The sequence below is a fragment of the Castor canadensis genome, chromosome 13 (assembly GCF_047511655.1).
Source record: "Castor canadensis chromosome 13, mCasCan1.hap1v2, whole genome shotgun sequence".
Taxonomy (NCBI): Eukaryota; Metazoa; Chordata; class Mammalia; order Rodentia; family Castoridae; genus Castor; species Castor canadensis.
This window is the reverse complement of record NC_133398.1, coordinates 25,189,959-25,214,794: the sequence shown is the minus strand read 5'-3', so window position 1 is coordinate 25,214,794 and position 24,836 is coordinate 25,189,959. Positions and strand designations below refer to the sequence as shown.

At 36.5% G+C, this 24,836-nt stretch overlaps 2 protein-coding genes across 4 annotated transcripts in view; one reads left to right on the top strand and one right to left on the bottom strand.

Annotated features, from left to right (window-relative positions):
* The first annotated feature begins 53 nt into the window (after positions 1–53).
* On the top strand, positions 54–23,227 carry Abitram (actin binding transcription modulator). Of its 3 annotated transcripts, none has more exons than XM_074051315.1 (6): positions 65–434; positions 1,723–1,774; positions 2,716–2,845; positions 5,135–5,211; positions 5,557–5,626; positions 21,331–23,227. In XM_074051315.1, the coding sequence occupies exons 1-6, from the start codon at positions 251–253 to the stop codon at positions 21,367–21,369; spliced, it is 552 nt and encodes a 183-aa protein (XP_073907416.1). In that variant the 5' UTR covers positions 65–250; the 3' UTR covers positions 21,370–23,227. The 3 variants fall into 3 exon arrangements, with proteins under 3 accessions (XP_073907417.1, XP_073907416.1, XP_020031490.1); XM_020175901.2 differs by lacking the exon at positions 21,331–23,227 and adding an exon at positions 5,713–6,226 and having other exon boundaries at positions 74–434; XM_074051316.1 differs by lacking the exons at positions 5,135–5,211; positions 5,557–5,626; positions 21,331–23,227 and adding an exon at positions 15,994–16,187 and having other exon boundaries at positions 54–434.
* Ctnnal1 (catenin alpha like 1) overlaps positions 8,202–24,836 on the bottom strand; it is a 66,067-nt gene continuing 49,432 nt past the window's right edge. The window contains exons 12-19 of the mRNA XM_020175895.2: positions 22,010–22,047; positions 17,643–17,693; positions 17,397–17,551; positions 13,526–13,574; positions 10,243–10,299; positions 9,986–10,099; positions 9,284–9,367; positions 8,202–9,146 (exon numbers count right to left, since the gene is read on the bottom strand). Coding sequence (XP_020031484.1) covers positions 9,081–9,146; positions 9,284–9,367; positions 9,986–10,099; positions 10,243–10,299; positions 13,526–13,574; positions 17,397–17,551; positions 17,643–17,693; positions 22,010–22,047 — 614 coding nt within the window. The 3' untranslated portion in view covers positions 8,202–9,080. The remainder of the gene's footprint in view (positions 9,147–9,283; positions 9,368–9,985; positions 10,100–10,242; positions 10,300–13,525; positions 13,575–17,396; positions 17,552–17,642; positions 17,694–22,009; positions 22,048–24,836) is intronic.

The following is a 24,836-nucleotide window of genomic DNA, read 5'->3' as shown; positions in this document are numbered from 1 at the left end:
GGAGGACGTCACGCGGCGTAGGGGGCGTCACGCGGCGTAGGGGGCGTGTCCGGGCTGTTTGGCGGATCGCTCCTACTGCCCTTTCCTGTAGCCCCAGCAACCTAGAGGAGCTGCGCTGGCTGCTGGCTCCTTTCCCTCCGCCCTTCTGACACCCGTTTGTATTTGATCCCCAATTTGACTTCAGACTGCAAAGCACGGTAATTGGCAAGGGCGAGGGATGGAGGCCCTGTAAGGCCTGGAAGCAGTGCGCATGCGCACAACTCAGCCGCGCGCCGGAAGGACATCTCCGGCCGGAACCTATTGGTCGGAAGTATTCGCTTTCTGGAGGGCTAGAGCAGCGGCGTGGCCGGTCGCCATGGCTACCGAGCCAGCGGCCCCAGAACCCACGGTGCCGTCGCTGGTGGATCGTTATTTCACTCGCTGGTACAAAGCTGGTAAGTACGGAATGATGGGGATCTGCTTGGCCGCATTGGCCTGATGCTGCGAGGACTGCGGTGACAGATCATAAGCCAAGAAGTGCTCTTCCTGGAGCTTCCTACCCACGTCAGGAGAAACCTGACCTTTGCGTTCCCCTCTAGGCCCAGGTGGGACTTGCAAAGAGTTGGGGGGCGAATTCTGAGGAGGGGGAGCTCAATGCAAGCCCGGTGTGGGTTGCTTGAGGGAACACCAGTAGGCTAAACCGAGGCTCCCGAGGTAGGCTAGCTGGCACAGGTGGCAAGGGACCTTGAGAGCCTGGAGGGATTCGAGGGGCTCAGTCCTATAGCTAGTTACTTAAAATTATCAGATTAAGCTAGACGAGGCTGTAGGATGGCGAGAAGTGGCTACGTTAGTATAGAGACATTCAGGAAGCAGTATCTATAATTTTACTTACGGAGAAGCCGCTGGTATTGTTCATTTGCCTTTTAGAAGTAGGCATTCCCCATGTACTGTTTTGTGTACTAAGTAAATATTGGTTCCAGGAGCATCCTTTAGGGACTGTCCTCTAACCCCAACTTTCTTCCTTTCATTCAGGGATAACGGTCACATACACACACACACACACACACACAAAATATGCGCAAATATGCACGCATGTATTTTCTCTAGGCCAAATTTAGGATATCCAGCTGTCCTGGCTTTACCAGGACTGAGGGTAACAGAAATAATGGATATGGTATACTCATTTTAAAGTGAGAAGAAAGCAAAATGGCAAGGACTTAATCACCTTAACATTTGTTTATTAGAAACCTTTTTTATTATTATTTTTTATTATTCATATGTGCATACAAGGCTTGGGTCATTTCTCCCCCCTGCCCCCACCCCCTCCCTTACCATCCACTCCGCCCCCTCCCTCTCCCCCCCACCCCCTCAATACCCAGCAGAAACTATTTTGCCCTTACCTCTAATTTTGTTGAAGACAGAGTATAAGCAGTAATAGGAAGGTTGAGATAAGGATAGCTATACAGGGAGTTGACTCACATTGATTTCCTGTGCGTGGGTGTTACCTTCTAGGTTAATTCTTCTTGATCTAACCTTTTCTCTAGATCCTGGTCCCCTTCTCCTATTGGCCTCAGTTGCTTTTAAGTAGAAACCTTTATATTTATTTTTGAGTGATAAAGGAATACCAGTCATCAGCATGAGTCTGATTTTCATAATTAATTATCTTTATGAATCAAAGAAAGTACCACATAGTGATAATAAATATTGGTTGAACAACCAACAATTCATTTTTTCTTCTTCTAGATGTCAAAGGAAAACCCTGTGAGGACCACTGTATACTGCAGCACTCTAACCGGTAGGCAAATCAGGAATTTTTAATAATCAAATTTTTTCTCTTCTGGTAACTTAGCCTGGTATAACTCTGGATTGAACAAAAGTTCATTAAATGAACATTCATTAAATTATCTTCCATTGTGGGCCAGGTGTGGTGATGCATACTTATAATCCCAGACTCAGGAGGTAGAGATAGGAGGATCCATGGCTTGAGGCCAGTTCAGGCAAGACCTGATCTCAAAAAAACAAGCACAGCATGGTGGTTCAGACCTGTAATCCCAGCTATAGTGGGAAGATTGTGGGCGGAGGCTGACTGAGGCAAAAAGCCTGAGACCCTATCTAAAAATAAATTAGAGCTTTAAAAAAGGGCTGGTGGAATGGCTCAAGTGTAGAGCACTTGCCTACCAAGCATGAGGCCCTGACTTCAAGCCCCCAGTTCGTCCCCCCAATATATGTATTTTTTTCCATTGTGTTGAAATGATATTATTATAGGAGTTTGGTTGGTAGGAATGAGTCTTCCAGTCTCTAATCACTCTGAAAAAATAAACTTGACTACTCAAATGCCCAAATGGAGGCCCACATCCTGACTCATGTGCTACCTAAAGTAGCCAGCCTGTGCCTAACCACTGACCTCTGGAGCGCATGGAGAGGGCTATAGTGGATGCCTATGTGGCACCATACATATACAGGCATGCCTTACTTCCCTGTCTTCTACTGCATGCTACCTAAAGACCTCTGGCACTCTTCTCTTTCCTGGGAAGGAAATTCAGTCCTGCTTTCTCCTCTTCTATTACTGTGTTTCCTGTGCTACAGTTAGGCTCCAATAGTAGCCGATGAAAAAAGAGATGATAGCTTGACTAAACAAATATCAGTTTAGATATTTCTATGCCAATAGAAATACTACATTACAGAAGAAGGAATTATTCCATATAATAACACAGGATTAATTTTTTCTCCTTGTAGAATATGTGTCATCACATTGGCTGGATCTCATCCAGTTCTTCAAAGTGGAAAAACAATTAAAAGTATTTCTTATCAGATCAGTACCAACTGTAGCAGACTTCAGAATAAGGTTTCCGGAAAATTTAAGCGGGTATGTTCCTGTAATTGTGTGGTTATCTACTATAATCCTCTATATTCATGATATGACGGATCCAGGAACGTATGCTCAGCATACTTCTGTGGCAGTTTGAGGTGCACATATTAAGTATATTTTAAAGAAATTCACACACACAAAAAACTTCAGGAGGTATAGTACCTGTCATATTAGGTTCTTTACTGCCATTCTTATTATCCCCAGAATGGAGGAGATGGAAGGTGGGCCTTTGAAAGGACAACTGTGATACCTGTATTATCAAGATCTATTGTCTCTTCTGGAGTTATTGGACCAGTATCTCAGGTTCTATAAAATTTAGGGTGACTAACTATTATTTACCATGTATATTTTGGGTCTTCTATTTTTTTTTTTTGTCTTTTCTTCTTTGGTGCTGGAATCGAACACAGGGTCTTACTCATGCTAGGCAAGCACTGTGCCACTGAGCTACATCCCAGCGCTGTCATGTATTTTTCACATGTAAATTAAAAATGAAAAAATATCCTGAGGGAGTAGGAAAAAACAATCTGCAAAAATGATATGGTATTTGCTCCTTATCCACTTTTCATTTACTACATTGCCAATCTAATACACATTTACCCTCATCTTCTACCTCTACACATGCTCAGTTACACAAAATGTTATCTCTATCCCTTTCAATTCTAGGCAAAATAGACATGTTATTAAAAGAGGGTAACACACCAAGGATACTTTAGTTACATCATAAAGTATCCTGACAAATCCACTGGGTTAGGAAAGTTTATCTGAAAGATTTAGGTCCTTTATTTACTCAGTTCATGCTAAATGTTTCTGTTAATTATACTTACTATTCCAGGAGACCCTAATAACATGTCTTACGTACTGATTTCTCCTCACTCAGGAAACAGATGTAGAAAAGCGTGTGCTTTTCTTAACACATAAAGTCCAAAATTATACCAAGTGTTAGTTCTTGTGAATCTCCCACAATAAATCAATGTCCAGAATTTTGCTGTTCCTAATGGACAGAGGGACATGCACATTGAATCTACTGTAGACAAGCATTGATTGGATCTCAGAACTGGCAATCATTTGTTCTTCCAAGGGAGATGACAAAGAGGCCAAATGCTTCTACTATTTTGACACAGACAAGTTGTAGATAGTCCCTCTGAGACAAATCCCTCATCCTGAGGAATTGCACCTATGCTAGTGTGTTGAAATGAAGTAACTACCCAATGTGCAGAGGAGTGAAGCCAATGTAGCAGTATTTGAATGTTATCTAATAATGTCTTGATTGGTAAATAAAAGGTCATAAGATTAGCATCTTAACTTTAACTGCCTGTGTTCACTACTGGAAAAATTCTTGGAAAACAGTAGAAAATGAGATATGCCTATATTGGCTACCATGGGCCTCCTTGTCAGAACTTCCCCAGATTCATCTATCCATGTAGTGGAGTATGTGAAACAACCATACCGTAAATATTCAAATGTATATTTATAAGTATAAAAACATTATACCAGTGGATCATAGGATAATGGATACATTATTTTTATTTTGTTACTTAAAATGTTTCTGTGCTTTCCAAATTTTCCTCAAAGATCAATTTTTGTTTATTAGAAAAATAACCCTTCTTCAAAAAGTCTTAGTGCAATCACTATTATAAAAGTTCCTTTACCTATTAAGTTCTAATATAAAAGTAACTTAAGAATCTTAGTGAAACCAACTTTGTACAATATTGCTGTCATCCTGAATTTTATATTACTGCTTGATGGTGGATTTTGCTGCATGTTGAATTTTTTTTTTTTTTTGGTGGGATTGGGGTTTGAACTCAGGACTTTGCATTTGCAAAGCAGGTGTTCTATTACTTGAACAACACCTTCAGTTCATTTTATGCTGGGTATTTTTGGAGATGGGGGAATCTTGCAAACTATTTGCTCAGCCTCCAACCATGATTCTCCTGATCTCAGCCTCCAAAGTAGCTAGTATTACAGGTGTGAGCTACCAGTACCAGGGCTCACTTTGAATTCTTTACACCTATCTATCTATAGCTTTCTCATTTACAGTTGAGAAAATATCTTATTTGTCAGTAACTAAACTATCATCTCATACATACATGTTAGTTAGCTTTTCTCCTTATAGCCTGGGATGGTATTTAGCACTTAATGAGCACTTACTGTATAAATGAATACATGAGTGTTTTTTAGGAATTTAAGTTATTTCTAATCTAATAAATCTCATTTTAAGACTGAGGACTGCCTCTCAAAGAGATGTAGAAATACATGTCAATTAATTTACTTCTCCCTTCTTGTTAGGGGGCACAGTTTCTAACAGAACTTGCACCTCTGTGTAAAATATACTGCTCAGATGGAGAAGAATATACCGTATCTAGGTGAGTAACTTTATAGCCACTAGTCTTAAAGGAATATTTTGGTTTCATAGAGTAAAGCTTATGCTTATTTTGACTGATTAAAGAAGCATTTTTAAAAGGTCATTACCAAGCTGAGTATTTTCTCCCCAAGGACTACCGTAGACACTTTCTTCAATAAAATAACTGACTAGCTAATTGGTAGTACACTGGTTTCTTCAGGATCTTGTATGAACATTGAATGTGTCACCTAACCCAGAATGGTCTCTTAATATAGTGCCTATGTTTAACAAAGTGCCTTTGATCACTACAGGAAGAATTCTTGGAAGAAAATTGATTTTTCTTAAAAATAATTCTTTTTGTAAACAGCTGTGTTAGAGGTCGGTTGATGGAAGTGAATGAAAATATTCTCCATAAGCCATCTATTCTCCAAGAAAAGGTAAAAGGGGGAAAAAATGTATGATCCCATGAAATACCTTTTTTCACTTTTTGGTCATTTAACAGTACTAAATACTCTGTTTCCAGCCATCCACTGAAGGGTACATTGCAGTTGTGTTACCCAAATTTGAAGAAAGTAAAAGTATAACAGAAGGATTACTGACACAAAAGCAATATGAAGAAGTTGTGGTAAAACGCATTAATGCCACAAGAACTGCATCGTGAGGACTGAGATAGAATAAAAGTGATGCCTACATCATCTCAGTGCACAGGAGAAGAGCCAGTGTATGTGAAGCCCACTTCACTTCCCACCTAGCATCAGCACTGGAGGCCTAATCCCTCACTTAATCTAGTCCTCCCCCTTTGTCTTAACGTAACACGCCTTGGTTCCCACTTTAAGCTCCCAGATCTGCCACGTCCAGGTATTTTCTCTGTTCTTCTCTTGCTTCTAACATATGGCAAGCAAGGAATATTTTTTTGATAAAAACCAAACAAAACTCTTTGAGAGAAATTTGGAAAACAGAAAAGTTTTAAGTAGCCAAATAGAAGTAATTTTCCCATCACACTTATAACCTGGAAATAAATACTATATTTGGACATATTTCTGTTTGAATATTATAGCGTGCATATTGTTTTTGCCTCAGCTTTCCATCAGCTTGATGTTTTGTGAAAAAAATAGCTAACTGGTCTTCCTTACCCAATCTACTTCAATGTGATACTACTGAAAAGCCTAGTCACCCCTCTGCCTTAACAACTCTTCCTTTAAGTTGTAGGGAATAGGCAGAGCATAGAGTACCTTCTCTCCTCCTCATACCAGTGGGATGGCCTTTCCCTCTAAAACAAAGTAGAACCATGACACTGACTTCTTAGATGACAGAAATATGAAAAGGCTTTGAAAAATACAAAAGACTTTGCTAGCAATTATTAGAACTGCTATAATTCAGTATTAAGCTGGTTCTTGCAAATACACTGCAGTCACTCAGTCTCACACATTCTAGTTACAGTTACTTTTAATAAAGATGTTGATGATACTACATCATTCAAATGTACTCTACTTTAATGACAATTATCCTCTGAATGGAACAAAGACTTTCACATTATTTAAACTAGAAAAAACTGTATTAGTTAAGATTAGATACTTAATTTACATTGAATTTCAAGTAAAAAAAACTTTTATGTCTTGTTATATTTTCTTAAGGACTGCAACACTTAAGTATCCCTGATTTTAAATAAAATAGTTTTATACAGAAGAAATCACTTGATCTGTAAATTCCTTTGGTTCTTTGGTTCTTTATCTTCTTATACTGTTGAAGTCGTATTTCTTCCCACCCCCACTTGAACCTTCATAAGACAATAGTCTCTTTTCAGGTACATACAAGAGTGTTTTATAAATTAGACTTAAAAATTATTTTTAGTTCACAAGAGAAACTTCTTATAATCTGAACCTCCCCTAAATATACACACGAGACTTGATTTCAGTCACTTCTCTACACATAGCATACATCTACAGCAACAGTGCTGAACTGAAAATATAACTACACACCAGCAGACACCCACTTCAAGTGGCACAATGACTCTCCCCAAGGACAAAAGTAGTATTCTTCAGTAAAATATTGACTAGCAGTAGTGACTTTTTTTTTTGTTTTATTATTCATATGTGCATACAAGGCTTGGGTCATTTCTCTCCCCTGCCCTCACCCCCTCCCTTACCACCCACTCCGGCCCCTCCCTCTCCCCCCACCCCCTCAATACCCTGTAGAAACTATTTTGCCCTTATCTCTAATTTTGTTGAAGAGAGAGTATTAGCTATAATAGGAAGGAACAAGTGTTTTTGCTAGTTAAGATAAGGATAGCTATACAAGGAGTTGACTCACATTAATTTCCTGTGTGTGTGTGTTACCTTCTAGGTTAATTCTTTTTGATCTTACCTTTTCTCTAGTTCCTGGTCCCCTTCTCCTATTGGCCTCAGTTGCTTTTAAGGTATCTGCTTTAGTTTCTCTGCGTTAAGGGCAACAAATGCTAGCTAACTTTTTAGGTGTCTTACCTATCCTCACCCCTCCTTTGTGTGCTCTCGCTTTTATCATGTGCTCAAAATCCAATCCCCTTGTTGTGTTTGCCCTTGATCTAATGTCCACATATGAGGGAGAACATACGATTTTTGGTCTTTTGGGCCAGGCTAACCTCACTCAGAATGATGTTCTCCAATTCCATCCATTTACCAGCGAATGATAACATTTCGTTCTTCTTCATGGCTGCATAGAATTCCATCGTGTATAGATACCACATTTTCTTAATCCATTCATCAGTGGTGACTGACGTAGTGACCTCTTCATGATCTTAAATGAACATTGATTGTGTTGGCTAACCAGATAAATATCATCAGACCAACTTATATATATACTGCCAGTTGGCAATTGATGACATGACTGCTTTTAAAATTAATTACAAAGTATCAAGATACAGAAATGACATGATTCCAAAACAAAGTTAAGCATACTTTATAAGGAAAAAGCACATAAACCAGATCCTTCAATCCAAATCCCATCCCATAAAAAGAACAACCTTAAACACCAATGTTAAAAATACTAAAGATGTTTATTTGTTAGATGTGAATGTTCCATTGCCACATATATTAAATACAGTGTATGAGTATACAGAATTTAAACACCTCCTTGATTGCAATGTTCTGTCATTTTTGTCACCATTCCATCAATACTGAGAAGGATATTTCAAAACTTTTTTAAGTCAGTAAGGCTGAGGATTCCAGCCAACAGTCAGGATAGACTGGCCAGCTGTGCTACAACTAGTACCAAAAGACAGCCATCTCCTTCTTCCAGAAATTGCTCCAGGGTTCTGTGGAGCCAGTTTCATTATCTTGCTTTGGGAAGTAGAGTAGGGACACATGCAGCCTGAAACATAATCCTGGCTATGTGAGGTGGTTGTTAGAAAACAACCTTGCTACTCACGTGAATGATCTATGACTGGGCATCAGAGGGGCCCTTGCCACTCTTGGACAGAGGGATTGAAAAAGAGTCCACAGGTTTAAGAAGAACCCTGTGTTCACCCGGACTCATGTATCTTCTACTAAAGGCAGTGTTCTTGATGATGAGCTTAAATAAAGAAAATAAAGTATAATACATGAAAATTGAGAACCTAATCAAAGTAGCTTCTTTGGATTCAATTGTCATTAAAGACAGTGGGATATTTGGTTTAACATATAAAGAACATTATTAGTGCACAGTCTCATTTTAAAATCACATTGCAATTAGAATTCTAGCAACTACCATCACATTTATTAGTTGTCAGAAAGCTTCACAGTCTGAAGATCAGAAAATAAAGCAAGATTTCAGTATTGTTCTCTTTATAAAACTGAGGAATTCCTGAAAATACCATCATTTGCTTTTAAAAATGTCAGGTTTGTCACATGAAATTCCAAAGATCTGGCCCAAAGCTTCTCAAGTTTTACTGTCCATGGTGTCTTTATTGGTAACTGAGACCCGCCTGTTATTTTCTATCTGAAACTGCAAAGAGTTAAGATAATTAGTTTCTGCTTTACTCTGAAAAAAAGTTACAAAATAAAGTGCTATTATTCTCTTTTGCATTTTCCTTAAAGTTAACTTTTTTAAAAAATCAGTTTTAGGTAGAAAAATTACCTCACCTTCTTCTGCAGCTTATAGCACAGGGAGAGAAGTTGAACCAAGAGAGTCATCATGGACCTTGTCTTTATAATACACTTGTCAACCTGCAGTGACAGGAAAGCATTCAAGTCAAATTCTAAAAGTGATACTTCATAAAAATTTATCACCTGTATAGTTTTGACATGATAAAATTTCACCATCATGGAATCTAAGAGGTTTTGAAAAGTAGGGATTGAGGCACATAAGCTGACTTGAGACCCCAAACAGCAGGGCTTGTGGCCCAGGCTCATGCCTATTTTATGGTGCCTCAGGAATAATGGGTGGAAAAGTGGCTACTACAGGCTGTTTAGGAGCTTCTCAAAACTCTCCAAATACTGGCAGTGGATCCTCTACATTGCAATTCTTGCTCTGTGGGCATGAGCCCAGACTTTGAGGTGTTTGTGCTTATACAGTGATGACATAAGGGTAGCTGTTTGGCGCTACAGAATTAATCTGTATCTACAAAGCCCATTTATTTGGTGAACCTGCTGCTAATGGTCAGTTATAACAGGAGATAATAAATAATGCTTTCAGTAAAGGTATGAAAAATTAAAATAAATTGCCCTTCTATGGGTAAGGGCAACATTTTTGTTTCAAGAAAAAGGAGCTAGATCTAACCTGATAGAGACAAAAGGATGCCAGCTTCTCAAGTGTCTACCTGAATACCCCACCCTCCCTATTACCTTTAGAATCACTTTATTCTGCAAAGATGTCTTAATTATTGTCTGCAGCTGGTGACACTGGGGAATTAGCTTATTTATTTCCAAGAGAAGCATAAGCTTGTCATCATCTTTTAGCTGAAATGTAATTTAGGAAGTTACAATTACTCCATCACAACTTCATTTTTTATATCTTAAGTACCTTTATATCTCAACAATATACTCCCAAAGTAGGTATACATTACATCACCACAGGCACTGTGCAGGTAGACAGGAGTTACCTGTTTTGAAAAAGCTTGTACTTTTGAAGTAAGCTTTAATCCCTCTGCAGCAAAAACCTGGTAGAAAGGGAGAGCATCACGATTTTAGATTGATTCAGTGGATAGTTGGTAAGAGATATACTCATTAATAATTTATATAGTTAATAATTTGTATAGCTCAAACATACAAACTAAACATAAAAAACCTATCAGAGAACTAAAGATTTTATTGTACCCAGGATTTCACTGGATTCAAAACTATTCCCAACCATAAGACAAAACCACTGGAGAGGCTCCTCTATACCTGGAGACTTCCAATCATTCTGGACAGTCACAGAAGCCTGTGAAACTCAGCCACACAAACTATATGTGGGTCTCTGGAGAAATCCCAAGATCATCTCATCTCCAACTATAAAAGGGTGAAGAATCTTGAAATATGAGGTCAAAAGGGTTAGGATGTTGCTTCCATCTAACCAAGATTAAATTTGTCACCTATACACATTCCAAAACCAGCTATTTGAGGGGACCAACCCAGATTGTTGCTTTTTTGTTGATTTTGACCATTCACCGTGCATTTTACAATTTAGTGAAGAGAACAGGATAATTCAAAAAATTAGTGAAGAATAAGACTGGACAAGTAAGATAGGAATATTCAGGATATTATGTTTAAATGTAGCTCATGTAGGACATTTTAGGGAGAGATACCATGCAAGAAAAGGGATAAAAACATAGTTTTAAGTGGCCAGAGAAATAAGAAGAGAATAGGGCAAAAATGAGAGTGACTTATGAGCAAAAATAACAAATCTTGGTAAGAAGTTGGATAAGGAACATGAAGAAAAGAGGAGGCAGTAACTCCAGGGTTAACTTTTGCCCTCTATTCAACAGCCACCTTGCTGTTGTTGGATAAAGTGATTTTAAGGTCAAAGTCTTTTGCATCCTCCCTATCCTTTGAAAGGGAAACCAATGAGCTTCAAATCTAGATTCTAGCAAAACTGAATGATTCATTTCCCCATGTGCGCCTCGTAATTCCACATTACCACATCCTATTTTGCATATCTTCTCTTTACTCCTAGTCTGCAAACCCCTTTGCGGGGGGGTGGGGGAGCAAGATGTATATCTGCCTCATAGAATATCATGGTTTTAAAACCACTGTACAGCTGATAACTTGCAAGTCTCTGTCCATTCCTGAACTACCCAGACTTGTAATATACTATTTGGCCTTTGTACTTAGCATGAACAAAACAAAATGCTTGATGTCCACTTTCTAAATCTGGTGTTCTCCATCAATGGCATTATCACTTACTGTGTTAGTCAAACCAAAACCTTTTAGAACCTAAGTCAGATCATGCCACTGATTCTCAAAACCCTCAGTGGGTTTACTACCATGCTTGAAAAAATAATCGAAGTTCTTCCCATGGCTTTCAGAGATGTCATATATAGCACTATCCTCTGGCTCACTTCATTGTATCTACCACTGCCTCCTTACTGTTCTTCAGATGCACCCAGCCCTACCCTTACACCTCAGGGCCTTTGCTCTTGTTCTGCCTATCTGAAATACTCTCAGTCCCACTTATCCATCCAACTCTCTCACTTTATTAATGTCTCTATTCAAATGTTACCTCCTTAGAGAAGTCTTTTCTAACCACCCCACTATCACCTTTATCTTCTTAATCTATGTAATCTTATTCTAAGTACTTATATGTGTATATTACATACTTAACTTTTTATTGTCTATTTCCTGCTATTAGAACATAAGCTCTACTGCTTTGTTCACTTTTCTCCACAGATCTCTTATCCATGATCTGATATGCAGTATAAGCTCAGTAAAGATTTGTTGATGCTGGGTACCAGTGGCTCATATCCATAATCCTAGCTACTTGGGAGGCTAAGCTCATAAGGATCTCAGTTCATGGTCAACCTGGGCATAATGGTTTGTGAGAACCCCACCTCCAAAATAACCAGAGTAAAATAGACTGGAGGTGTGGCTCAAGTTGTAGAGCACCTGCTTTGCAAGCACAAAGCCCTGAGTTCTAAACCTCAGTCCCACCAAAAAAAAAGGACTATTGAAGGAATTATGCCATTTATATTCATCACAGTTTGGACACAATTTAACAATCATTGCTTTAATAAACTAGCTCACATAGAAGATGAGAGGTATACAGTACAGAATGACTTAGAATGTACATGAACCAAATTGAACAGAATGAATCTAGAATTCATTCCAACTGTTTAAATCCACAAAAAAAATTCTCTAATTCTTCTATGTTGACAATCATTCCTTCAGCTGAAATCTTTTTCCTGAAGAGGTTCCAGTAGAAGCATACAGAAATACCTAAGGAAACTATTTAACAGTGACAAAGTGATAGGAATTTTACATTTCAAATGTAGGAATACTCTTGGCAAATAGGCTAACACAGGAAGCAGGGAAAATAAGACAGGAGTTTTGCAACCCACTTGCCATTCTAAAATCTTTACCTAGAGGGAGAATTAGAGATGGCCTACATGAAGTTCCATTAAAACAGGGCAAAAAAGGTTAGTGCTAGCATAGTTGTCTCTCCCTATATGCCCTAAATCTTCATCATGAATATGGAGGAAAAGATAGAAACTAACATATACAGAGTATCCTGTATTGGTCTTCAACCTATGACAGAAGCATTCTTATGTGTTATCTCATTTAGTCAATATCATTCATCTAATTCAACAAAGAACAGGTCAAAAAACTTTTCTAGAACTCTGGAAGGTATAAGGGATTTGAATCTGCTTACAGGATTTTCATGTACTTGGGAAAACAGAACTTATTGCATCTATGGAATATCAACAAAACCTATTCAACTTTATCCCTATAATATTTAAGTTTCTTTCTAATGAGATAACCAAGAAAGCAGAACAAAATGTTACCCCAAGCCCTCTAAATTTTTACCTTTCTACACTCTCTATAGCACACAAGTGCGTACATATGCAAGCACACGTATATCATAAATCGTTTAGGAAACAAGTCATAGGAATGGTGGCACTGGCTTATAATCCCAGCTATTTGGGAGGCTCATTCAGAAGGATGGTAAATTTGAGGTCAGCCTGGACAACTTAGCAAGACCCTGACTCAAAATAAAAATTAAAAAGGGCTGAGGATGTAGCTCAGTGGTACAGAAACCTGCCTAGCAAGCACAGGGCCCTCGGTTCAATCCCATATAACACACACACACACACACACACACACACACACACACACACACACACACACAAAGTTATAAGCCCACTTTTAGCCCACAATTAAAGTAGTAGTATAAAGTAAAATAAAACATACCTCTAGATGATTAATTAAATCCTGGGAAGTTTTCAGTGGGCCCTCTCCTCTAAAATAAAATGAATTATTAAAAAGGTTTTAAAAAGTTATTTTAGAAATTGGTTGTATAGCATTAAAATTTTAGAGCATTTTGTGTATTAAAAACCCAAGTTATTGAACATGACTAATAATACTATGGAATTATTCTTAAAACAATTAAATATTTAACTATTACTTCCCAAGTTAACAGTATATATGTTAATTTATAATATAAAGAAGTTTTAAACTGATAAGTTATATTTAAGCCCTATTTGTCCTTTTAAATCTTTTTTTCACTTTGCTTTATGAATTAAATATGAGATCTGATAAGGCCTTTGCTACATAATGAAAAGAGGATCAGACCAAAAAAATCAGGAAATTCTCACTTCTAATTCTAATTTCAACTCTGGCAGCTATTCAGTTGTTCAGTTTTGATGAAACACATTTAACTTTCAATTCTAAATGTATAAAACACTCAGAATACCTCATAATACTTATGCTACCAGTTGGAGATTGGGAAATATCAGATTAAAAACTACCAGGAGCCGGGTACCAGTGGCTCAGTCCTGTAAACCTAGCTAATTGGGAGGGTAAGATCAGGAGTATCATAGTTCGAGGTCATTCAGGCAAATAGTTCCTGAGACCCTCATATCCAAAATAACCATAGCAAAATGGATTAGAGGTGTGGCTCAAGTGGTAGAGCACTCAAAACCCTGAGTTTAAACCCGAGTCCCACCAAAACAACAACAACAAAAACTACCAAGAAGAACTAGGAACTCTAAAGTATGAAAAGCAAATTACAACAAAGAGAATAACAGACTGCATTAAGAAGAGCAATGGACCAGGCATAAATCCAAAGATCTGTATTATGGAAGCAACCAGGTCTGCTACTTAATAGCTATGATACGTGTGAACAAATCATTCCTGTTCTGTGATAAACTACTGAGAGGATCAAATGAAATCAAAAAGCAAAATCATGTTAAAAACTGTAAGGCACTGAATTTTTTTTTAACTACAAAGCACTAGACAATCTTAACATATAAGTTATTAAGAAGTATGAATTATTGCATGTAAGTTAAGAAATCATATAAATTATTACAATGACCTTAAGCAAGTGCCTGAGGAAGGGCTATAAAATTGCCCAAACTGTAAAACTTGATACTAGGCAGGTTAACAATTAGTCATGAAAAGAAGTACCTAGGTCAGGATGGTAAACTATAGGCCTTAAAGGAAAATGTAAAAGACCATAGGGGAAAACAGATAATATAGACAATGAAGGTAAAAAAAAAAAAAACTTGAGATTTGGCCATAAGAAGTTAATTACATTACCAAGACTTGCCTAAATATACATGGCATTTATGCATTACAGAAAATCAATTTCCTTCCCTGAACTTTGTCATTCCTGTCCAATAACCATATTCTAGCAATAAGTCCCATTTCATGGAACTTTAGCAATCTACCCCTCAGTGGGAAGCCCCTCATACTTCCCAGTCTTGATGGGATCCACTCTATTCTTTACTGAAATCCACTATTCTGACTTTGAAACAAAAAAATGCTATGATACCATGTTGAAATATTCTAAAATAAGAATCAAAGTGGTCATTATGCTGGACATGGGAGCACATACTAGTAAGCACAGTGCTCTGGAGGCTGAGGCAGGAGGATCATGAGTTTCAAAACAGCCTGAGCTACACAGTGAGATCCTGTCTCAAAAGAAAACAAAATTTAAAAAAAAGGAGGCATCAATAATCTTTTTTTTTTAAAGCACCTACTGATGTGAGGCACTGATGGTATGTGCCTATCATCCCAAGCTACACAGGAGGCTGAGATCAGGAGAATCAGAGTTCCATGCTGACCCCAGCAAAAAAAGCTTATGAGACCCCCATTTCAATGGAACAAAAGTTGGCGTGGTGGTACACACCTGTCATTCCAGCAATGGCAGGAAGCCTAAAATAGTATCTTGGTCCAGGCTGGCCTGGGCAAAAAGTGAGATCCTATCTCCAAAATACCCAGAGTAAAAAGGGCTGGAGGTATGGCTCAAGCTGTAGAATGCCTGCCCAGCAAGTGCAAAGGCCTGAGTTTAAACTCTAGTACCAAAAAGAGTCTACAGATGAAGCCTTTCAGAAGATTTTTATATATCAAAAATATTCATTAAGTTAATAGGGTATCTCATACTTTTTAAAGATATGATTCTCATGCTAGTTACAGATGATTACAGCAAAAAGTTGAGATTTTTGTTCAGTACTCTGTGAAAACTTTAAAAACATAAAAATAAGAAAGAAGGTCAAAATTCATGTTGGGAAGACTCAATGCAGGTGAAGCTTACTAAAAGCAGCTAAGAACAAAGGAAGGAAACCACCAGAGAAATAGTTTCCAAAGGTGGAAAACATGGTAAGGGTTTAACAAATGATAGCTAATCAGCAGCAAAATACTGCCTCTTATCACTTCAGCCTTCTCCTTCCAGAAGAATTATCTACCTAGAAAAGGCAGAAAACAACATTAAGAGGGAAATGAAGCCTCTTAGCTGGGGAATGCTTCTTTCTCACTATTACTATTTCTTCCACGTAAAGGGATCTCCACAAACATAACATCCATCACCTCTCTCATCTGCCTCACTTATTATGCTCATGAGGAATATAGATACCAATATTTTTGGTCTTTCTTATTGCCTTTGCAGAAATGAATGGGATATTGTAGCCTTTTCTTATCTCCCTTCCTCTTGGAAATGAAGCTACCTTTGAGAGATTTTCATGTCTTATAGACACATTCTGCCCCTATGAGGTAAGACTTCTGAAGCCTAAGAATCATTTTTAAAAACCTATTTGCCTATGGATACAAACTACATTCTCCATTATCAGTTTAATAATATTCTCAAAACTAAAATGAGTAGGATGAGGATCATCTAGAAGATATCAAGTATTAAAACCTGGAAGTAGCTTCAAAGTTTCCAAAAATGAAAGAGATTTCACAAGTGAATGAAAAGTTTGAAGTCATACATTGGAAATCATTCTAGAACAGATCATGGGAATATAACCAGAGTCAGCTAAGCAAAAGTACTATACCATTGGTGTAGATTACTATAACAAAAAGACTGAGGAATGTGAACAACATTGACGTCAATAAGGCATTTGATCAAAAGTTTTTATTAGGGACATAACAGAATATAGTACAGAAATATTGATGTTAGGGAAACTCTCCTTTCCATAATGAATGTTGACTCATGGAGATTTGGCAACCTCTAGAGGTATAGGCCTCATAGCTTCATTCATCAGTCTGGATCTATCAATCCATTGTATAAAGATACAAAAAGCATATTCTTTAAATGTAATGGTGCAGGCTGGGAGAGGCACGGATATGCAGGATGACAAAAAGCAAAACATAAAATTATTTCAGAATTATGAAAGAATGGGGTATCATCCTAGAAAAGGATTCCTTCTAAATCTGACTCCTAAAAGTTGGGTGCTGGTGGCTCATGCCTATGATCCTAGCTTACTTGGGAAGCTAAGATTGGGAGATTCATGGTTCAAGGCCAGCCCAAGCAAACAGTTCATGAGACCCCCCCATCTCCAAAGTAACCAGAGTAAAATAGACTGGATGTGTGGCTCAAGCAGTACAGCACCTTCTTTGCAAGTACAAAGTCCTGAGTTCAAACCCCAGTAACCCCCCATCAAACTAATTAAATAGATATGTCATTTTGTTGTATTTGATGAAGTAAATTGGTATACCTACTTCTAGTCTTTTTGCCATATTATTTGCTACTGACTTTAACCTATCAATGATTTAACATGGCATCTTTTCTTTATATAAAATATTAGTATACTGATTTAAAACGACCAAAATGTAACCCCATTACCTAGTAAATAAATATAGAGAATAGGCCATCCGGGACATGTTCCGTCCACATTGAACGATCTCATTCTCCTGATCCTCCCATTTCTCAATTTCACAGTCGGCATCAGAGGTAAGCAAACCCAGCTTAAGTCCAAGCTTTGCTATCTTGGCTTGCTCCTACAAACATACATTTTAATCACAACAACTTTGTCATTGCTGATGTAAAAGAAGATGAAATGTAACAGTATTACAAAAGAAAAGGTCTTACCTCAGAATCAGGCTTGTCTGGCTTTAATGATTTCAGGTTTGCATTACTCTTCTGTGCCAATAAAAAAATTAAGATATCTTAAGAGGCAGTACATTTAATTGTGAGGAAATACAATAGTAATAGAAAGCATAACTAAGTACTTGTAATAAAAATCTAATTTCAACAATATCTACATGTAGTTAAACTATATTCAGTAGCTTAAGTTAAATAACTGTAGTTACTACTAGTAGGCTAGTTCAGCTTTGAACTGGTTTGAAATCTGGGGCCAGCAAAAACAAGTTAGTGTCTTGTCTAATTCTGTCTTGGTAGGTACGCTCTTCTTTCCACAAAGTCTTCAAAACAACTTCTGTAATATTCTTGGAAGCCAGTAATAACACCTCTCAAACTCCCCTGGCTACTCTGTTACAACATTATTATAATGCTTGAATTATTGTTATGAAGTCATGTATTAAAATTAACCACTATAAGCAATTTTCTATACTTACTAATGATTATCTATAATCCAATCCCCTTAACTAATTTGCCCATAGACAGCTAAATTTCAACACCTTAATTTCATTGACATCATAGTTGCTAATCCCAAATCTCAGGTTATAAAGGGATTATACTTAGAATCTAGGGTTTATATGCAAATCAATGCTTAATGGTTTCTAGTTTGAAAGAAAAAGTCTGCTTTTATTTAGACTACTTAGAATGTTTTTCCTAGAAAAGAAGGTATCTATACTAGTTAGGTCACCAGGCTAGTCTATAGATACATATTTACTTGATGGACAGAGGAGCAGAATGGACCCTATCACTACCAACAATGTTTCTTTGAAAAATATATTCAAAAATAAACATCATTAGAAAACTCTCACAAACGCTATGTCAAATGAGCAGATCTAAAATGTGCGATAAGAAAAGAAGGGAAAAATTGAGGCAGTTTTGTCCAGCAGTGAAACTGGTAACAGAATAGCCAGTCAGAAGTAGTAAGTTGTGGATATAATAAGGGAAATAAAAAAAGAAACAAAATATATTCCTTGCATGTATATGTATATATATATACATATATATACATAACCTACATGGAGGTGTCACTTCACAGAGGTCATCACCTCTGAGATATGCGTCACTAGGTGATTTCATGGTTGTGAAAAAACTATAGAGTGTACTTGCATAAACTAAGATGCTATGAAATTGCTAGAGGTTATAATCTTATGGGACCACCATTGTATATGGTCCATTATTGACAAAAATGCTGTTCTGTGGCATTAAACTTACACACACACACACACACACACACACACACACAAATACAAGCTGACTCTTGTGTTCATTAGTAAATAAGTAGACATGATGAATGGTCTCCCTACCTCCTCCTTGGATAGCTATGACACCTCTATTTACTTCCTTGGAGACCAAGGTAGTAGCAATAGATAAAGCATTTTAAAAATTAAGAACAGTCTCAAGGTTTTTAGGATTCATTTATTTTATTTGCATATTATTCATATAAATTAATTCGTTTTTTACTTTTAATTTTACAAATTATAATTATTAAAGTATTTTACAAAGCCTGACTGGGGATTGCATGAAAAAGGTAAATAAGCCATTTTAATAATGTGACCAAGCTTGCCATCTAGTGGACACTATTTTGAAATGCATGCAGATGCATCACTTATGTAAAGCTAAAGACTTGGAGCCTCTAAGTATAAATAGCACCAGACACCAAATTTTCTTCCTAAAAAAACAGTTACAAATTTCTAAAAATACGGTTAGTTATGCTACCCTTAACTAAGTAAATGGTTCATGGTTCTGAGATTATTTGTTATCAAAAACAAAAAAAAAACCACTATTCAGTTCAATAAAATCAATAAATCAATAAATAAATCAATAAATTCAGTTGCTTAAAGCTCTGTGATGTCTTTTTTTCTTTTTCTTTCAGTACTACATCCAGGGCTTTGCTAGGTAAGAGGTCTACCAATGAGCTAGATTCCCAGATTTTTTTTTTTTTCACTTTGTAGCCCACACTAGCCTCAAACTATTCTCTTATCTCAGCTTCTAGAGTGCTGGGATTACAGGCACACATCATCACTCTCTTGGCTATGTGATGTATTTTCTTATTATCAAGAATCATTTTGTAGTAGCCTTAAGTTATAGTACTTTAAAAAAGCTAGCCTATTCTTATCTGCTTAAAAACAGTAAGATACTAACTATATCATCTATTTTGGGGGGTTACGTTAATTTAAAATAAGAAAAACAGACAAACTTATATCCACACTTAGAAACTGCTCTGCATAAGGCATAGAGATTATTTACCAAAAAAGAAACAAAATTATTTTGCCATGTTGTGACTGCTTTTTACCAGCTAAAATTAATTTTCTAATGTTGTAGTTCAGTATTAAATGCCAATCTCTCTTTTAAAAAAATCTCTCTTCACAAAATTCACTGATTAATTATATGCCTTTTCAAAATTTGGGTACTTGATTTATTATATGGTCTTCCCCTGCATAATCAACTATTCTCACTGTCATTTCTACATCCCCAGATGTAGGAGTTCTCTTCCTTTCCCTTCCTTTGTTTTTCCTCTTCCTCTTCCCTTCCTTTCCTTTTTCTCCTTCAATACTGGGGTTTGAACTCGGGACTATAAGTTTGCTAGGCCACTTGAGCCATGCCCCCAGCCCCTTTTGCTTTAGTTATTTTTCAGATAGGGTCTTGTTATTTTGCCCAGGTCCATCCTGCTATCTCTACCACACAACTGGCAACTGGCTGTGGAGGTGAGAACCACCACACTCAGCCTGGGAGTTTTATTTTCTTGCTCTTTTTTTTTTTTTTTTTTTTTTTTTTGCCAGTTCTCTCTTCTATACGCACCATTTGTTCTTTGCCATTGTTACTATTAATAATCATCAACAAATTCTGTCTCTTCTCTATCCATTTTCTTTTTGTATGAGTTTAAATCTGTACCATTCAATATAGTAGCTGTTAGCCACAAGTGGTTATTGAACATCTGTACTGTGACTAGTCAAAATTAAGATATGCTCTATGTATAAAATACACACCAGACTTTGAAGAGTTAGAATGACAAAAGCACTAAAAAAGTTTTCCATAGTTTCATGTTGATTGCATGTTGAAGTGATACTATTTGAGATACACATGGAAATGACCCAAACATTGTATGCACATATGAATAAAATAAAAATTAAAAAAAATACAAAATTGATTTCATAAATTTCTTCTTAAAATATAGCTACTGTAAAATTTTTAATTATCTAAATGTCTTGAATTATTTCTGTTGGACAGTCTGGGCTATGTTTCAGAGACCATCTGGTTTTTTTCACTGATTCAATAAATTATAGATTACTAAATTATATTCTGGAGTATTGTGCTAGGCATTTATAAATAACAGAAATACTAAGGTGAACTGACTATTTTTCACATCCCTCTCCATAGAATTCATCTTTTAGCATCTTTTTCATTATTATTGTCCCAATGTCTACAATGGGACCTAGCAAATAGAAGGACTTAATGATTAAATGAATGAACAAATGAATTTTTTTGTCACATAAAATGTTTGACCTGTTACAATTAATGAAAGCCATAAAAGTGCCCCCTTTTTTTGTGATTGTGGAACTGGATATAAGTTTATGCTGGGTATAACTGACAAGTCTTTGATTTTCTCATTTACTATTATGATTTCCTTCTTTCCCAAAAGCTACTTCTACACAGCCCATTGTTTTTCTTCTACCTCTGAAGTTCAACTTGTTAGGATTCTTGACTGCTTTAAGAAGATGGTCCTTGAAAACTGATTCTTTTAAAATATAATCTCTGATTTCTATGTATCCTGCATTTTATTCACAACTGTAAGTTCCATAGAATGATGTCTACAAATGAATTGCTGAGGTCTTCAAAATGTCACCTGGGTAACATGACTGATAATTTTTATCATTCAGAGACAGGAATTTTCATTACCACAAAGGATCCTAGGATCATTGTCTATCTAACTTATCATTCTATTTCTTTTCCCCATGTATGTGATATGTTTTCATCTAGATAAAAAGCATATGAAAGTTCTTAGTCTACAGAAAATGATTCCAACATCATCTTGCAAATTAGACCCAAGCTATGGAGAATACAACTACTTCTGGCCTCAGACTATGGCTTATAAATCATAATTCTGTTACCTAGTCTCTCAACCCCCCCAAAGTCAACACAAATATTCAGATATGGGCCATATGTAGATTACTAACCAGATTATTAATTTTGAACAGTCAACATTTAATACCCTAACTTTTTTCTGTAGTGGGAGAAGGGTAGTAAGCAATAGGCAACAAGAACATAATTTAAATTCTGAATAAAAAAATTCTAAAAATGTACATAATTCTTCTACTTACCATTGGTTTTGGAAGTGAAAGGTAGCCATACTTCTCTCCTATAAATAACATATAGGTTAAAAACTTTTTTCTATTAATATATTTCTATTATTCACATTTATCTTTTAAAATATTATTAAATATACAGGATTGTCAATACATTAGTTTTGATAATTTAGTCTATTAAGTACATGTACTTCAGAAATAAAATTGTAATTTGGTTGGCAAGCACAAAGACTGTCAATACCTACATTTCTAAAGTACATATGCCTTGTATGCACATATGAATAATAAAAACAAATAAATAAATAACGTACATATGACAGCCAATCTCTCCCAATGTAAAGGGAAAAAAGTAAAATGTCTTACCGACATTGACTTCCACTTACATTCACTTTCCTTCATATTGTTCCTTTTACAGCAGCCTGCCTCCATTGAAACTAGACTCTGTTTTCATCAGTATTAGGATTCAGTGCTTCTTCCTTTTCTCCAAGTACCAGAGCAAATAATTTATAACTAACTTCATATTGTATTCTCAGTCAGGGAAGAGGACAATCCCAGTATACAAGATAGGAAGATAAAACAACTAAATAACAGGTTTTTTACTGCAAATGGACACATGGCATGGAGCCTAATAGCTGAGGAATAGAAGGAGATGCACAATGCCCACTTCATTCCTGTCCTGTCATCTTTCTGGCTTCCAGATCATGTGTGTAGTCAAGTTACAATGGATTTAAAAAAAAAAAAACGTTTTTTAAAACGTTTTTTAAAGCTAGTCTGTGATATCTGGGGTAAAAATTTAAGATAAGTAATTGCTTCTTCACAGAAAACAATGTATTCAGCTGTAATATATCAGGTTGAACCATATGAAATTGCTCATGTTCAACCATTTTAAAATACCAAAACACCAATTTCATATGGTTCAACCAAATAAAAAATATAAGCGTACTAAATCATGGTTGTTCTTACAGAGTGACTGACATTAATAGGGAGAATCTGCTGGATCTCAGAATGGTTTATACAAATATTTAGAATGTTATCTACAATCATGCTATTAAATATAACCATATATGACTATGTATACTTGATTCATAGCTAGTCTGAATTGAAATGTGCTAAATGGTAAAATACATATGAAATTTTGAAAGATGTAAAATAGCTTGTTAATTTAAAAATATTGACCATTGACTAAAATGATGTTTTAGAATTATGTTAAATAAAAACTATTATTAAAACAAATCTCACCTATTTTCTTTTTATTGTGCCTACTAAAAAATTGTAAGTTACATCTCTGTCTTGCAGTCTATTTCTATTGAACAGTGCTAATTTACAAGAGGAATTATTGCTAAAGTTCAACTACTGGTACTTGGAAATAATTTTATATTCAAATCATTTCTTTATAATGGCATAACTGTCAGGGAATTTTTATTAATGGTTTTCTGATCTCAGAATTGTGAGGGGAAAACACTTAAAGAAGAAAAGCCTATTTTCATGTCTCATCTCCAGGCTCTGATGTAAAAAGCATCTGGCATAACTACAAGAAGATTAACAGCCAAGTTATGGAAACAGCCAAGATGCCCCACCACTGACGAATGGATTAAGAAAATGTGGTATCTATACACAATGGAATTCTATGCAGCCATGAAGAAGAACGAAATGTTATCATTCGCTGGTAAATGGATGGAATTGGAGAACATCATTTTGAGTGAGGTTAGCCTGGCCCAAAAAACCAAAAATCGTATGTTCTCCCTCATATGTGGACATTAGATCAAGGGCAAACACAACAAGGGGATTGGACTATGAGCACATGATAAAAGCGAGAGCACACAAGGGAGGGGTGAGGATAGGTAAGACACCTAAAAAACTAGCTAGCATTTGTTGCCCTTAATGCAGAGAAACTAAAGCAGATACCTTAAAGCAACTGAGGCCAATAGGAGAAGGGGACCAGGAACTAGAGAAAAGGTTAGATCAAAAAGAATTAACCTAGAAGGTAACACCCACGCACAGGAAATCAATGTGAGTCAATGCCCTGTATAGCTATCCTTATCTCAACCAGCAAAACCCCTTGTTCCTTCCTATTATTGCTTATACTCTCTCTACAACAAAATTAGAGATAAGGGCAAAATAGTTTCTGTTGGGTATTGTGGGGGGGGAGCGGGAGGGGGTGGAGTGGGTGGTAAGGGAGGGGGTGGGGGCAGGGGGGAGAAATGAACCAAGCCTTGTATGCACATATGAATAATAAAAGAAAAATGAAAAAATAAAAATAAATCTTTTCAGAACAAAAAAAAAAAAAAGAAGATTAACAGAAAGTGATCTTTGGGTCACTCAGAATCTCAAAATTTGCTAGCTATCTAATTCCTAGTGTGAATCCTGTTAGTAGTTCTAAAACATGTTCTTAATATGCTATAAAAGAGGGCAGAGGCATTACTTAAATATAACTAGCTTGGGTAAGTAATACTGCATTATCTAACCTAGTGATCCTCCACAATGCCCATGATTCTGAACTACTCACATTTGCTCTCTAAAAGGGGTGGTGAGGGACTGTTTTGGCAGCTCTTATATCTCAAAGATACAGTAAAGTTAAAGAAACTAGATGTAGAAAAAATAGAGATTTCATTTAATTTAATTTGCTACCATTACTATCCACCTAGCAGTACATCACTTGATCTTCTTTTAAGTAGTTGTTTTGTTCTCTATTCCCATCAATTTAAAAATAAAACAAACCATCATGACCATATAGTTCAAAAGCAAGTACAGGATTCTCTTGTTCAATTCTGGCCTATATATGGTAGAACATAATGCTGAGAAACACTGAAGACCATTGGGTGAGCTCAGTCTGTGAAAAAAT